Source organism: Geospiza fortis, unplaced genomic scaffold, assembly GCF_000277835.1.
Source record: "Geospiza fortis unplaced genomic scaffold, GeoFor_1.0 scaffold49, whole genome shotgun sequence".
Classification (NCBI taxonomy): domain Eukaryota; kingdom Metazoa; phylum Chordata; class Aves; order Passeriformes; family Thraupidae; genus Geospiza; species Geospiza fortis.
In genome coordinates, this window is record NW_005054378.1 from 209,758 (window position 1) to 225,521 (window position 15,764).

At 43.7% G+C, this 15,764-nt stretch overlaps 2 protein-coding genes across 4 annotated transcripts in view; one reads left to right on the forward strand and one right to left on the reverse strand.

The window, feature by feature from the left end:
* The window catches only part of UBAP2 (ubiquitin associated protein 2), a 68,118-nt gene that overhangs the window by 42,093 nt on the left and 10,261 nt on the right, over positions 1-15,764 (forward strand). For 2 of the 3 annotated variants that reach the window (XM_031060270.1, XM_005424981.2), the window contains exons 16-20: positions 1,486-1,669; positions 4,172-4,238; positions 4,922-5,117; positions 6,381-6,472; positions 7,368-7,418. In XM_031060270.1, the coding sequence (XP_030916130.1) occupies positions 1,486-1,669; positions 4,172-4,238; positions 4,922-5,117; positions 6,381-6,472; positions 7,368-7,418 (590 nt within the window). The remainder of the gene's footprint in view (positions 1-1,485; positions 1,670-4,171; positions 4,239-4,921; positions 5,118-6,380; positions 6,473-7,367; positions 7,419-15,764) is intronic. The other variant, XM_031060271.1, reaches the window with a different exon arrangement.
* Positions 9,881-10,453, reverse strand: LOC106631905 (interferon-like). Its single transcript, XM_014308634.1, has one exon. It carries the CDS (start codon positions 10,451-10,453, stop codon positions 9,881-9,883), a length of 573 nt encoding a protein of 190 aa, XP_014164109.1.

The window sequence follows — 15,764 nt, forward strand, 5'->3', positions numbered from 1 at the left end:
TTCCTGTGCCAGTTCTCCTTTGAGAGCATTTCTGTTTTCTTCTTCCATTGAGTCTATTTTATGCATTCAAATTATTTTGAAGTTGTCTTGACTTTTATAAGTACTTTCTCCTTTCTGTATGTGCTATAATGTTCTTAGTTGTTCATGTCTCTTCTTTGCTGTTCTTCTTTAATATCCAGATCTTGAGTTTCCTAAATCCTTAATTCAAAGTACGACTGATGTGTCTTACTCCTGACCATCCTACTTGTCTTCTGGTTTTCTTTGTCTTGCACATTGCATTCAGGCATCTTGTAGGGGATCTTAAGATGGTGATTCTATTGGGAGTTTTAAATGTTATTTACTCCTTTTATATATGAGTTTTACCAGGAGTTATTAGATGATATAGTTACTGCCTTCATAACCATGTTTGTCACTTGGATTTCCTTCTCTTTGAGGCCATACTTATTACCAAGGCCAGGACCTTTTAATTCCTCTTTCCATTGCAACCCACAACCTGACCTTGGTCATTTAGCTAGGAAATCAAATCCATAAAGTAAACAAACTCTAATATATAACTTCCAAGTGTGTATTTGATTTTTGTTTGATGACCAATCCAAAAGTGTCTTCATATACATTACAAGTTAGTGGTGATCCACTGGGTAGTGGTCCCTGGTGTGGTATGGGAACCTGGCCCAGCAGAAGGTAGGGCTCAACTCTTTTCTGAGTTTTATTGGTGAGTGCCTGTCTCTAATTCTTTGTTATTTTTTGTAGGAATAGAAATAAGTGAAACAGCTGAGAATCATGTTGGCAATAGAATTTTTAGGCCTCTTATTACAGTATAGCGATCCTATAAACAAGTTTTTATCTGTGTAGCCAAAAAAGTGTAAGATAAAACCTAACACTTTTTATTATCTAAATAAAGTGAGTCAATATTTGACAACTCCTTAGCAATAAAAAATACTTAATGCTGTGCTCAATTCTGGCCTTTCATTGTAACTTTTTTCATTCTACTGCAGTAAACTTTTGACTGAATATACCAAAGGGATAAGTTATCTACCCCTGTACTCCAGCGATCTCAGTCTCCATCCCCAACAGTGCTGTGTAGGTCTGAATGAAGAAGCAGAGCTGTAGGTGAAACTAGATTTCCACAGTGCCTTGAAAAGGCAGAAATTACTTGTGTTTACTGAACCAAAAGCAAGGAATTTTAGAATGACTTGTGAGTATAAATTAGTAATCCACATAGTGGCAGGTAAAGTGCAGAAGACAGTTGTTTACTAATGTGTAGCTGTGATAATTGTAAATTTATTATAATGAAAGGGGAAAAAATGGTAATTCAGTTGTGTTTGAATTTTCCTTCATAGCCAAATTGCTTGATATGGTTACCAGTTCTTAATGGTCAGATTTTTGCAGACCAAGGGATGAATGCTACTGTGTTCCTGCCATCTGGGCTGGGATGCCAAGTATGCTAGAATTTTAATTTGAATGCCTCTTTTTAACTTGTTGCAGCTATTTCATCAGTTGCAGCGCCTAAGACAGAGCCTTCTCCCGCGCTACCTTCAGCTGGTTCTCTGCCCAGTGTGGTGTCTACCACGGCCTCGCTTCTGCCTTCAGCATCGCAGCACGTAGCAGCATTGCCCAGCTTGCCTCAGTCCAGTGATCTGGCCAGCAGCTCACTCTCCCAGCTGAGCAGGTACAGTAGAGTAGAGGTAAACTGAGGGAGTCCATTTTGAGGATAGGGCAGGTGTAAAAGTGGTTCCATATGGGGCTGGCAGGCACCAGTGGTCCCTTTTCTTATGCAAACCAAAATTAGGAGAGAGATTCAGAGGAGAACAGAAGGCAGCTCTGGGCTGCCTTCTAATGGCAGAGCAGCTGCTGCCCTCATGTTTTCATGATACATATGCAACTTCATGTTTCAAGAGGTTTGCTTCAGTCATGCTAGCTAAATTGATTCCCCCCACTTTATTTTTCCTACTTTGTGCCTGCTGGTTTTGTTCAGTGTTATGTTTGAAACTCTTCTTTAACAATTTACTACATGGTCAATTTGAAATAACATAGTCTCATTTGTATTTCTTAAAACCCAGAAATAATTTCACAGGCAAACTGTGTGTGTTTTCTTTTTCTAAGATATTTCCTTAAGATACTTCAAAATATTAGTTTGATGTTCCTGGAAGCATCTAGCATAATTCAGCTCATTTGCACTGTATCTCTGTTTTTCTGAATGCCTGTTACATCCTCAGTTATGTTGATGCCTTAGGATTTTAGCTTTTGTATTTTTCACTTATTTGTAATCCTACAGTTCTTTAGTGTATAACTCTAAACTCCTTATAGAGTATTAACTACTGTCTTCACGTTTTGGTTAGACAAAAAATTTCCTCTCTAGGTCTGGGATTCAAGGACACCTTACTGTCTCAGGCCCTGGAAAGTATAAAGAAAAGTGAGGTGGTGGGGAGTAAACATGGGGTAAATCACTTCATTACCTGAAGCTGTAATTGAAAGATTAACTACCAATATGCAAATGGACCAAACTTACAGAAGTGTGAGAACTCTTGACTGGTCATCCATATCTGGGTGTAGCCCCTGTGGAGGCTTCATCTGCTCTTAATGTACCTGAAGGCCCTTCAATAAATATCATCACTTTTTATTCTCTTAATTTTGTCTGACCTCTGGTTTTAAGGAAGCCCAAAAAAGACATCAGGGTGACAATCCTGAAGCGATATTGATTGAGTTACATTTTTGATACTTACCTTTGTATTATATTTGTTAATACAAGAAACTGATTTGGGATATCAGGGACTGTTTTTCCTGTTTCACAGCTAGGACATAGTTTTTTTTTTTTTTAACACTCTAGTATTTTTTTGTTGACTAAAATAGTAAATATGTCAAACAAGAGCAATTCCCTTTACATTGGTCACATTTCCCCACAATGATTTGTTGACAGGCTGTGTAAACGGATGGAAATCAGCTGGGGCTCGATGCTGTTGGACAGATAAAAAGTTTCAGCTATCCTCGAGATGCCTGAAATCCAAAATGTGTCTGACTTGGTTGAGCTGATGTCTGTTGTCTGTGTCTCTACCATAGGTCAGATGGTGAATTAAGACTTATCAAAAGAGCTGGGAAGAGTGGATGAGGGAGTGGTGTAAAACTCTTATTTTTCCCTTGCTGAAGTGGTGCTGTTCCAATTCCTGCAGAAGGGGGACAGTTTTGAAAGTTAATCTATGAAACTGTGAAAGTTTATTCTGGGCCCATGCCTTGAAGAGCTACCAGAAGTGTTTGCCCTTAAATTAGGTCATGTAATGAAGCTGTCAACTTTGGTATGAAAACTGTGTTTTCTTGTGGCTAATTCTGTAGACAGCCCTAAACTAATTTTGTTGTTAGGATCTCTCTTGCTTCTTATTTAGTAATGAGGGTTTTTTTTGAGCACCAGTCTATACACATGTTTTATATCTTCATTTTGGTTACCTTTGTTCTGTGTTGGTTCAGTTTATTACATACTATATACAGTAGGTTACATTTTTGACCTCAAATATAAAGTATAACTCGTCAGTTTGAATGTTCAAATGCCAGTTTCAGTCACCTTTTAGGGAGACATTTGAAGATCTCTGGATGAATTATGGGGCAAGTACCCTGCAGTTCAAATTGGTTGAGTTAATGTTGTGCAACTGGAAATGTGAGAAACAACACAGTGAGTCAAACCAAAGCACTGCCTCGCTTTAAACCTGTCCCCCATGGTAAGCAGCAGCAGAGAAAGAATGAGAAACCAGGCTTGTGCTTGTGTGAACTTTGTTTTGATTTTGGACTTCATGTGTCATGGAGTCATCACTATTTGATTCCTGAAGCAACTACACTTTTCTAAATATACCATAAATTGGAAAATCTGAATGGTGTTTTAGATGTTTCTCATTAATAATAATGAGTCTGTACTTGATTTTTTTCACTAAAAGGTAGTAGGGTACTAATTAAAGGAAAAAGTGCCTGTAGAGGTGTCTGTATTCATACAGACACATATACATTTCTCTGTGTGTGTGTATATGTATACACACACTCTTATATGTAATTTTTTCTTTAACTACTCTGTTACTGTAGGTGTACACACACACCTAGAATTATAATTCTTTAACTAATGCCCTACTGCATATTTGTATTTGTTAAAAGTGAAAATTAATTTTATAAATTCTTTACAATTTCCTTCCAGCTCCCTTTCCAATCATCAGACCAGCCTCTCTCCTGCCTCAGTGTTGTCTTCAGGCACATCACATGTGGTAAGTGCTGTTAGTATTGAAACAAGTGCTTGGCAAATAGTCAGTTTATCTCATAATTAGGAACATCCCTTAAAGTTGGATGTGTCTCAGAACCCCAAGACCCTTAAGCAGAGCCTTACTTCAGGGAAGAAGGACTGTCAGCCCTCTAGTGGGGGAAAAGTGATTACCACTTGTATTTGTACTAGATCAGGAATAGCTATGACAGAGCCTTGCCAGTCACACAGCTGAGGGAAATTGTCGTGCCAGCTAAGGGGGATGAAATTTTTAAAAATTGCTTATAACTAGTTTATTACAAAACAAAACAAAAAAAAACTTCAAAGTGGCAATCTGAAATGTCTCCAAAATGTGGACTATTAGCAGTCGGCACTGGAGAGGTTTGCTGACAAAATACAGTTGATGGAATGATATATGTTACGTTTGAGTTACTGTATTATAATTTTGTGATGGTATGGCAATTTGAGTTTAGCTCTCATACAATAATTTTCTTTAAATCACTGAAGCATCATAAGCATGCAACTTAGTTGCTTGCTTGGTACATAGGTAATGCATATCTTTTGCATGTGCTGCTGTTACTTTAGAAGTTTTTGTTGTTGTTGTTTTTTTTTATTTTTCCCTTTTTCCCAGCATCTTCCACTGTGGTTTATTTGCTCTGTGATCCTCATTCTTTTTGTCTCCTTTTCTAGCACGCTAGTATTGAGAACACAACTTCGCTCCAGCCCTCAACAACCTTTTCAACTGCTTCAACCTCAGCCACTAGCACCACCTCCTCGGTTGTCAGCATGGCAAGCAGTATGAACACTACAGCTAGCCTTGGCCTGAGTGTTACCAGTGTGTCTATACCAGCTGCTACCACACGGGCAGCTCCCTTAGTGTCTTCAGGTTGGCAATATTGACAGATCACGTGGATAGACAGAGGATTTCAGTCAGCAGGGCTGTCAGTTGAGCATCTCACTCGCCATAACAACGCTAAGAAGTCCACACTGTTCACTGACATTTCCAGCATGCTGTATTTGCTGGCTTCTGAAATAAAGTTGCCTGGTTTTATGTATTTGAAATCTTTGTTAGGGTGTTATGTGGCATTTATATAGCACATTCCATCCCCAAGGAACTTTATAAATACACATCAGAGCAGTTCTGACTTAGGAAGTCTTGGGCTAGAAAATTCACCCAGTTTGTATTCCAAGCTGTGATCAGCTCCTGACTATGAGTTCGCATAAGCTTTAATTTCAGGCTGTTCTGTGACTTGAATTCATTTGGCAGTATCAAAATATACTGCTGTGTCCTCATTATCATGTGTCACATCCCTACTACCACTTCCACAGAAAGTAAAGAAATGTCTGGGTCATTGCACAGCAAATAACACTTCAGAAGGAGGGTCCATGGAGAAGGAGGGCTGGGAGGCTTCTTGCACTGAAGTGGAAGTGATGCTAAATTTTCTTTCTTCTCTGATCCTGAACTGCTAAAAGGAAATCTTTTAGATAGAAGTGAGTGACATATTACTAAGGATCAGGCTTCGTTACAGAAGTATTTCTCATTTCTATAGCTTGTAAATGAAGTGTCTTATAACTGGCCAAAGTGCATTGTTCTTTTACTGTTCTGCTTCCTAGCACTGCTTCATGAAGGCAGCTGAAACCATTTCAGTCTTCTCTTTGCTATTCGTAGCTGTAGTAAGTCACCCACAGAAAGCATGCTGGTGGCAACATTTAGTGCTTTCCAGTCTGTTGCTGGTGATAAAGGGAATGCATTGACAGAGCAGGAAATGAAAGAAGAGAATTTGCTCTCTCAGATTGAGAAAAATTTCTAAGTTTGCCTTCAGGAAAGAACTGAGCAAAAGAGAAGTTCTGTAATCTTGTAATCCTTGTATTCTTGTAATTCTTGTAATCCTCTTGGACAAAGTAAATGACAAATTCAGGCTATTCTATGATAGTACAGTTTTCAGGCTAAAGTAGCCTGTGCTTTCCCTCCCTTGAGGCATGGTTAAACTCTTCAGGCTATTTTGAACATATTCATCAACCAGCACGAAATCTCCTCTTTATAATCTAAGATGGTGCACCTGCCGCAGCTTGTGAGCTATCTTGTCTCAATGCTGAAGCCTTTTCTTTTCTCAAGGCTTGTTAAAGTGTCTGTATTTTGATTCTACAGGCAAAGCACCCCCAAACCTGCCCCAAGGTGTACCACCCTTGTTGCATAACCAGTATATTGTGGGACCTGGAGGACTTCTGCCTGCCTACCCAGTAAGCAGTTTCATTGTTTCTCTTTGATTTCTTAGCCCTTGGCGCAAGTGGGCCCTCCAGACCTGCTACTGTCTATGCCAAGTCATTTCTGGTGGCACATGTTACACCTGGAATTCTTGTTTCAAATGCTAAAGAACATCTGAAGTATGTTCAGTAGAGGCTTACTGTTGATTGTAAACTGCAGAGCTTTTGCTACAGACCTGATCTGATGCTGTTGAAGCTAAACATGGGTGTGGCTGTGGTTTTCAGTGTTAACAGGTTTTTGGCCCTTTGAATAAATTTAGGCTCCTTTAGGTTTGTGTTACTGGAATGGATTTGCCATAGCTGTGACTGAAATGTGCCATGGACACATGTGCTTGTCAGTCATGATTTGAAAGACTGCACATAGCTTTTTGATGTCTGACCAGCATCAATGTATTTTTGGTTATCTGCTTTTTGAATCCGAACCTTATATCAGTAACTTTTCTGTATCAAACTGAATCTGAGGAGATACCCAGGAGGTTGTGTTGTGGTCAAGTCATCAACTCTTTAATCTTAATGCTCTTTGAAGTAATGATTACAGCAAAGAGGGCTGTTCTTACTCCCAAATCTGAATGCACGGTAGATTTTTCATAAGTTCAGGAATGATGTGTCTGTGAAAACTGTGTTGAAGATGGGACAGTCAAACTCTCCTCAGAGGACATTGTCACCAGGAAACAACATCAGAGTGACAAGCCTTTTAAACTTCAGTTCTACTCTCCTTGAAATGCTGCAGTGCCCCATGATAGCACAATGCGACATACGGCTGTAGTCCTTTAACACAGACTGGGCTTAAGTCAAACTCAGCTCAAAGCCCCAAACTGATCAGCATCAGAAAAAGTGTTATAATGATGTTGTATTTTTATCTGTCTTTAAGCAGATTTATGGTTATGATGATCTCCAGATGCTTCAATCCAGACTGCCAATGGTAAGTAAATTACTTACTTAATTTTAAAGAAGTTTTCTTCACTGTTGATCATTTGTGCCACATAAATTGATTCACTGAACAGTGGTTAAGAACTTTTCCTTGTATTCTGTATTCTTTCTTTTGAAATTTATACAAGGATTGTGTAAATTGATACAGAACAACTGTTGCATCATGCATTTGTCCAGCTGCAAAATCTCTAAATAGACAGAAGTGTACTCTGTGCTCCTGAGTGGAGAAATGTCTAATTTTTGTAGCAGCATTATGACATTTTGTCTAATCTAGTTGAAGTCCTAAGTGTTTCTTTTACCAAGAGGTAAGGTTGAACAGCAAGTACACAAGCTGGTAGCCAGTAGGTGTATCTGAGATTTTGGATGTGGTCATAGGTATAGATCTTTGCATATGCATCATGACAACAAATGTGGGTGAGCTGCAGGAGGGAGAGTGTACAAAGTTTTTTCCTTATCTGGATCCAGAATACAAATGGCATATGAGACAGCCTGAGCTCCCAAATAGATTGAAAAAGGGCCTCAATCTAGATTGCAAAATGATAAAGAATTTTCCTATCAGAAATGTAGGATAAGGAACTTGGAGAGAAGGTTTGGTAGTAGGTAGCTGAGAACAGTTACATACTAGAGTGATGTGGTGTATCTGTAGAGGCAGAAATGGAGCACTGAGCAGTGATCTGAGAAGACTGGAGGAATGCTATAATGTAAGGCCCAAATAAGTACCAGGTATTCCATGTAGAGCTTGGAGCAGGCAGAGTCAGATAGTTTAAAGGTGAGTACAGGGATGACTCAGACAAAGCCGTGTCATACTACAGACCCGGAATTTAAAAAACTCCAAGGATGAGCACATGAATAAAGACTACTACCAGAGAAAGTTGTGGTGCTTGAAGAACTGTCAACTGAAATGCATGGAATTATCATTGTGGCAACAAGATGCAAAATATTTGAAGTAGCAGGACCAGGAGACACGTATTACAATGTGTTACAGTAGCTAGATGCCTGGTGACCACCAAGGTGCTCTATCACTCCCCACCTCATCTAGTCAAGGGAGAAAATACATCCTGAATCCTGAAAGGTGTGTGGGGTGAGATAAGTACTGGGAGACATTACTTGCTGGTTGCAGTAATGGGCAAGAGAGGCTTGACTTGGGGGAATTAGTTTAGCATGTTAGCAGTCAAATCAGGGCAGTTAGCAAGTAGATAATGAAATAAAACCAGATCTACAGAACACCTTCCCTTCACCTCTTATATTTTCCAGGACTTAGTTTCACTCATGATTTTCTCTACCTTCATCTCCCAGGTGGCATAGGAGGATGGGGAGTGGGACTGCCTTCTGTGCCATCACACTTCTGCACTTTCCTCCTCACACTCTTCCCTATTCCCATTTTGGTTCCACAGTCCTCCAAAACCTCAACATGAGTCCTAAAAAGTTTTATGTTGAAAGAGGCAATCTAATTGCAAGCAGCTCTGACATGGGAAGAGAAACCTTCTCCCAGACCACATTGCACAAAGCCCCATTCAGTTTGGCCTTGAACATTTCCAGGGATGTGGAAGTCAAGCTAGCTCTAGGACTTGTTCACAATCCCCATAGTAAAGGATTTCACCCTAATGCCTGATATAAACATAGTCTTTTTTAGTTTAGAGACATTCTCTATAGACCACTGCCTGTCACTGCAAATGCTGTTCAAAATTCACTTTGCTTCTTTTTTGTAAGGTCCATTGAAATGTTAAAAGGCTGCAGTAAGGTCTCCCTGTAGCCTTCTCCAGTGTCACTAAGACCTGTCACGTCTCTTCATAGCATAAGTGCTCTGATGCTGTGTTAGTGTTTGTGGCCCTCTAGTGGAACTTCTCCAGTAAGTCTCTGCCTTCCCTGTCGTGAGGCTTTCAGATACAATAATCGTGAAATGAGTTGCAAACTACTTAGGAAAGAAAGGCTAAGACATAATTCTAATGATATCAAACATCTAGTAATATTTCTCCAAAGATGATGATGCAAGATGCTGCTTGGGCAGCTGCCAGCGGGAAAACAGAGCAAGGGATGTTCAGAGTCATATATGGAGCAGGGATGTTCAGAGTCATATATGGAGCAGGGCTTGGAGTGGTGTTGGGAGGAGACGGCTTTCTCCTGACCCAAAGAGTGGTTGCACTGCTAGAGAGAAGAGCCAATGGCAAATGATTTGCCATAGGTCTTTATTTGAATTGGCATAAATAAGTGAAGACGTAGAAAAGTAAATGTATGAATAAATAGATAAATAAATAAGTAAAAAAGTCAATAAATAAGTCGAGAAAGTCCATCCTCCATATCAATGGGAGCGCCTGAATCCCAGGAGATGCAGTGGTTGAAGGCTGCGGGTGGCGTGCGGTCGTTGCAGGGCTGTCTGTGGTCCCAGGTGAGAGGAGGCGTGGGGTTGGAGGTGGGTTTGGGGCGTAGGTGTGGCTGGGTGTGTGGGTGTTGGCGCTAGCGGCGCATGGTGCGTGTGAGGTTGTGGAGGTGCTGTAGAGAGGCACGAGCTTCGAGGCGGACGTGGTCCCAGGCGCAGGCGCTGTGGTTGTGGGCGTGCAGGAAGAGGTGGATGTCCCTGAAGTACTTGTTGATGGCGAGCAGCGGGTTGCGTGGTCCTTTGAAGGGCGTGGCGTTGTCGGGGAGGCATTGCTCCAGGTGGTGGATGTGGTGCTGCAGCTTGTTGAGGAGGTGGTTGCGAGCCTGGCTGGGCCAGTGCTGGCGGGTGCTGTTGGAGCTGAGGGTGTGGAAGAGGTGCTGCAGGATGCGCAGGGCGGTGGCGGCGGCTTGGTGCGGCTGCAGGTTGTTGTGGAGCAGGGTGGCGGGGAAGAAGGGCGGCTCTTGGAGGTGGCAGGGCTGTGTGTGGCCCACAGCCACGTCCTGGAGGAGGCGGAGAGCGTCGCCGGGGAAGGTGTCCTCGTGTGTCCAGAGGTGTTGGCAGGCCAGGCTGCTGGCCAGAGCGGTGAGGAGGAGCAGGAGCGCCGGGGCGGCGTGCGGCAGGCGTGGCGGTGTGGCTGTGGGCGCAGCCATGGTGAGTCTGTGGGTGCTGTGGGGCGCTGCTGGGCAGGAGGAGCCTGGTGAGGCTGGCTGGTGCTGCCGGTGGCTGTGCTTGGGGTGCCCCCGGGTGCGCGCCTTTGTACGCAAGGCAGCTTTCCCTTCATCGCTTTCCAATTGCCCGGAGTTTCCCTCCATGGTTTCTGTCTGTGCTGTTGGCTTTCGTGGTTTTGGGGCAGTGTGTTGTTTAGCTGTCTATGGCTTGGGATGGTTTGTAATTCTCTTTTTGTCTGTGGATGTGGTGTTTTTTCTGTTGATTGTGGGAGAATGAAGGCCTACATTAGTGCCGTATCATTTTTTTGCTATGATATTGTGGGTTTTTTGTGGTTTTCCTTTCTCTGTGCATTCATCTCGTATTCCTCTTGTGTTTCGCTGAATTTCCCTTCTTGCCCTGAACAGGACAGTCTGCATGAGTTGCAGCATGGTATCTTGGGCTTTCCTTTTTTTTTAATTGTATGTGTGGTGTTTGGCAGGGGAAGTAACAGAGTTTTTTCTTTTGAATAGTGCTGAAATCAATCTCACTCAACTCCTCTATAGTCAAATATTTTGAACATTTTTAAAATATTGTTTCCTTACTTATAATTGCATTGGTCGTTACATGCCAACTTAATCGTGGTGAAAAAAAAAGGAAGTTGTGGTACTGATAAGTTACTAAGGACTAACTGATTAAATTCTAATAAGTTCCTGAGCTGATTGAGCTGTCTCAGCTTTTAATGCTATAGTGTCAATCATTTATTCTGTAAAATTGCAGTTTCACACCTTCACTGTAGGGTTTTTCAGCACAGACCTTCTACTATTGTGCATGGATATTCGTTCCTTAAGTGGGGGCACATCTGTTGGTTATCGCTTGAGGCTGAACAGTAGTCATTGGGTTAATTGCATTGTTCTCTAGCTTATTATTAAGCTAGCTTTTGAAGGATTGGTGTAGTAGAGCACTCTACAAGTAGTTGCAACTCTCTATAATGTGTCACAGATAATTCTGATTAAAATTCTTTGTTTATTTTCATGATAAATTTTAATCATTTGTTTTTGCCATATAAATATGTTTCTTTTATAAATGTTTAAATATATATGTCCACAATCTTACGCGTCAAGTTTGTATAAAGGCTCAATTACACTTATATAATTATTTAGAAATTAACCATTTACCCAGTGTGGGACTAGGATTGTATTAAACTGCTTTCAAACTTCTCTGAGAAGGAGTTTAGCCAGCAAGGAGATACTTTCTGACACTCAGTGGGAAGACTTCCCTGATAAATGTTGTCCAAAGCTTCCATTCTGCCTGGGACACTTACCAAGGCTTTTTTAAATTCTCCATTAAGTTTTTCTGGGGTTTTACCTACCATATGGTTGTTTTCTTTGTATTCATATGAATAAATTCTTTCTTTTTAGCCTTTGATACAGTTGTTAAATAGTTTATTTCTCAGGAACCTCAGGAGTTTGTCAAGTCATTAAGTTGAGGAGGTGGCTCTGGGTCTAAGCACCTGGGCACTGAATGTTGATGAAGCTTCTGCAGTGTCTTTCTTCCCTTTCATAGTTTGACTTCCATTGTGATGGAGTTTAAGAAGTCTCCTCTAAGCTGTTGCTTTTGAACAATAAAAGATTTTTAAAAATTCATTTTAATTGGCTTTTTTTTTGCCCTGGATATCCCAAGCGCAGTGTGATGCTGAGTGGAGGTGGTATCAGAAGAGCCTGCTCATGGCCTTATCCAGTGATACTTTTAGATATGACCTCAGGAACAGATATCACTCAGATTCTCTAATCCCTATTCTGGTGTTGTATCACCTGAATAAAAAAAATAATACAAATGCATTTCTTCTTTCGTGTTGGAATTCCCTGTATTCCAGCTGGTGTCATCACCACCACTCCTGTTTTTGTCGTAGAGTGGTTTAGTTCCTTCAGCTGCCTCAGAGAAGACAGAACCAATGAGGTCCTCATTCCTGACATCACAGGGTACTTCTGGATATGAGCATCCGGAGGACAGTGGTACAAGTCATCTTGAGGGGTCCTGGTCCTGCTGTGTACCTGAATGTATAAGAGAGCTGGTGGAAAGCTCACCAAGCCACTCCCCATAATTTACAGCAGTCCTGGGTAATCAAGGAGGCTCCAGGCACCTGGAGTGTGGCTAGTGTAATGCTTGTCTTCAGGAAGGGTCAGAAGTAGAATCCATGAAGCTTTTGGCCTGTCAGCCTGACCTCAGTGCTGGGGAAGCCATGGAGATGTTCTTGAGTGCCCATCACACAGCACCTACAGAAGGTTCAGCGGATCAGGCCCAGCCAGCATGGGTTTGTGAAAGGCATTACTGCCTGACCCAATGTCCTTCTATAACACAGTGACTCTCTTAGTGGATGAGGGAAAGTCTGGGGATGCTGACTTCCTGGACTTTAGAGAAGTCTTTGACACTGTATCCCATGGAATTCTCCTGGAGACACCAGCTGCTTGTGGCTTAGATGCTCTGTTCTCTGAGTTAAAACTGGCTGCTGGCCTGGCCGAGAGAGTGCTGGTGAATGGAATCACTTGCAGCAGGCAGCTGGTCACTAGCGGTGTCCCCCAGGGCTCTGTACTGGGGGCTCTGCACTGTGCTGTTTTTTATCTTTATTGATGATCTGAGTGAGGGAATCAAGAGCTCCTTTAGTCACTTGGAGGCAAAGCCAGGCTGGGTGTGAGTGCTGATCTGCTGGAGGGCAGGGGGGCTCTGCAGAGGGATCTGCACAGGCTGGATCCATGGGCCAGGGCCAATTGTGTGAGGTTCAACCAGGCCAAGTGCTGGGTCCTGTCCCTGGGTCACAGCAACCCCTGCAGCTCCAGGCTGGGACAGCGTGGCTGGAAAGCTGCTGAGTGGGAAAGGGCCTGGGGGTGCTGGTTTCCAGTGGCTGGACACGAGCTGGGGGTGCCCAGGGGGCCAAGAAGGCCAAAGGCACCGGGCCTGTGTCAGCCATGGAGGGGCCTGCAGGAGCAGGGCAGGGCCCATCCCCCTGTGCTGGGGGCACGGCTGAGAAAAGGAGGCTCAGGGGAACCTTATCGCTCTCTCGCTCTCTACAATGATCTAAGGTTATAACCATGTGGGAATCAGCTTTTTTTCCCAGCAACTAGCAATAGGAAAGGAAAATGTCTTCAAGTTGTGCCAGGTTGGGTATTAGGGAAAAGTTCTTCACTGAAGAAGTGGTCAAGCATTGGAACAGGCTCCCTAGGGAAGTGGTGGAGTCACTACCCCTGTAAGTGTTCAAAAATTGAGTAGATGTGGCACTTCATGATATGGCTTAATGGTGTTTGGTCAAAGGCTGGGCTTGTGATCTTGGAGGTCTTTTCCAACCTTAGTGATTCTCTGATTCTGAATTTGATCCTCTTCTTTTCTGACTCAGCTAAACGGGAAGTGATCATTTGTGTTTGCACGGAGCAGTGTCCTTGCAGTGAAACAGTGGTGGAGGTTGCTTGAGCACAGAAAACAACCTCTTTGTCCCATGCAGGAGGAGGCCAGAGCTGCTGACCTGGGGAGATACTTCTGGGTTGATGGTTGGAGGGTGAAGGAGCAGCTGGTGCTGGTGATGCATGGGCAGTTTCCTTCCTGAGGAATGCTGTGATGGTTGGGTTGGACCATGTTGAGTGAGGGCGTTTGGGTGATGGATCTCTTTGCTTGCTAATGATGTGTTGGGGTGGAGAAGGACAAGGATAATGTGCTCTGTGTACTGCAGCAGGTCCCCATAGCCACTGGGATGTAAGCACAGCCAGGAGCATCCTGGACGAGTTGTGGTGGCTGTAGCAGAGCACTGAGCAGTTCTGAACATCACCTGTGGGTTTTGGTGTTTCTTGGGTGGAGTTGGTAGCACTGGAGTTCTGTTCCTTGTCCAAATCTCTGCAGACCTTTATGGATCGCTCCTTGATTCTTTGAGGCGCACCTTGTCTGTGCCACCCTGTTTCTTGCAAAGCAGTGCTGTGACATTGCAGAATGGTTGTGGTGGGATGGTGGTTTGGAGGTGGCTTTCATGTCTTGGCATTATTGGAGGGTCTAGAAGTGAGAGCATGATGGTGGAAGAGGAGGAAATGTGCAGGGCAGGCATCATGCCATCTGGGGCAAATGGGTGCCCCAATGGTCTGGCAGCTGTAAGAAATGCCTGGGGGCTGCAGGACCAGCATTCCCTGAGAAGGGTCTGCTGTCTAGCCTTCGACCCAGGCAGGAGGCATTGGCAAGATGGGCTGCAGGAGGGAGACTGAGCCCCTCGCAGCCTGAGGAGTCTGTGTCTTTGCATGCCAGGTATAAGCATGAAGCACAATGACTGCAGCTGTGCTTTTTCATTCTTTTCTGCTTTTACAAAAAGTCTTTATTTCTAACAAAAGAATAAATAAATAAATAAATTAATTAATTAATTAAGTAAGTAAGTAAGTAAGTAAACCGAGTTCTGTAACAAAAAAGTGATTGGAATAAGAGTCCCACCCTAGTTCCCCAGTGTCCATGATCCCCTTCCCGTTCATCAGGTGAGGTTACAGTCTGGATGAATGCAGTAATTCCACAGGTAATAAGTACTATCCATATCCCCAGTGCTTCACAGCTGTCCATGAAAGTGTAGCACAGAAATTTCTTCTTTCTTCCGCTCCAGTGGCTGTAGTTTGGATGTGGGCTGTGCCACAGACTGACCCCAGTGTTACCACAGTCATACCCCTTTCCCTATCAGCTCACCAGTCGGAAGAGGTGTGACTGGTACCAGGTGATTCCAGCCTGGGCTGCTGCCATCACCGCTCCATCCGTGGGCACTGGTGCTGTCTGGGGATGGGTGTTTGCTATCCGTGGGTTTAGTGGGGTCCGGAGCAGCTTGGTGCTTCATTCGCCGTATGAGTCTGTCCACGTGTTGGAAGCAGACAAGAGCTTCGAGGCGGACGTGGTCCCAGGCGCAGGCGCTGTGGTTGTGGGCGTGCAGGAAGAGGTGGATGTCCCTGAAGTACTTGTTGATGGCGAGCAGCGGGTTGCGTGGTCCTTTGAAGGGCGTGGCGTTGTCGGGGAGGCATTGCTCCAGGTGGTGGATGTGGTGCTGCAGCTTGTTGAGGAGGTGGTTGCGAGCCTGGCTGGGCCAGTGCTGGCGGGTGCTGTTGGAGCTGAGGGTGTGGAAGAGGTGCTGCAGGATGCGCAGGGCGGTGGCGGCGGCTTGGTGCGGCTGCAGGTTGTTGTGGAGCAGGGTGGCAGGGAAGAAGGGCCGCTTCTGGAGATTGCAGAACAGTGTTGTTCTTGGAGCCATGTCCTGCAGATGCTGGAGTGCATTCCCAGGATCGTGGGTCCGCAGGTGGTGGCACGGGC

Excerpts from the sequence above, each read along its gene's own strand:
- LOC106631905 (XM_014308634.1), bottom strand. The coding sequence starts at position 10,453 with ATGGCTGCGCCCACAGCCACACCGCCACGCCTGCCGCACGCCGCCCCG.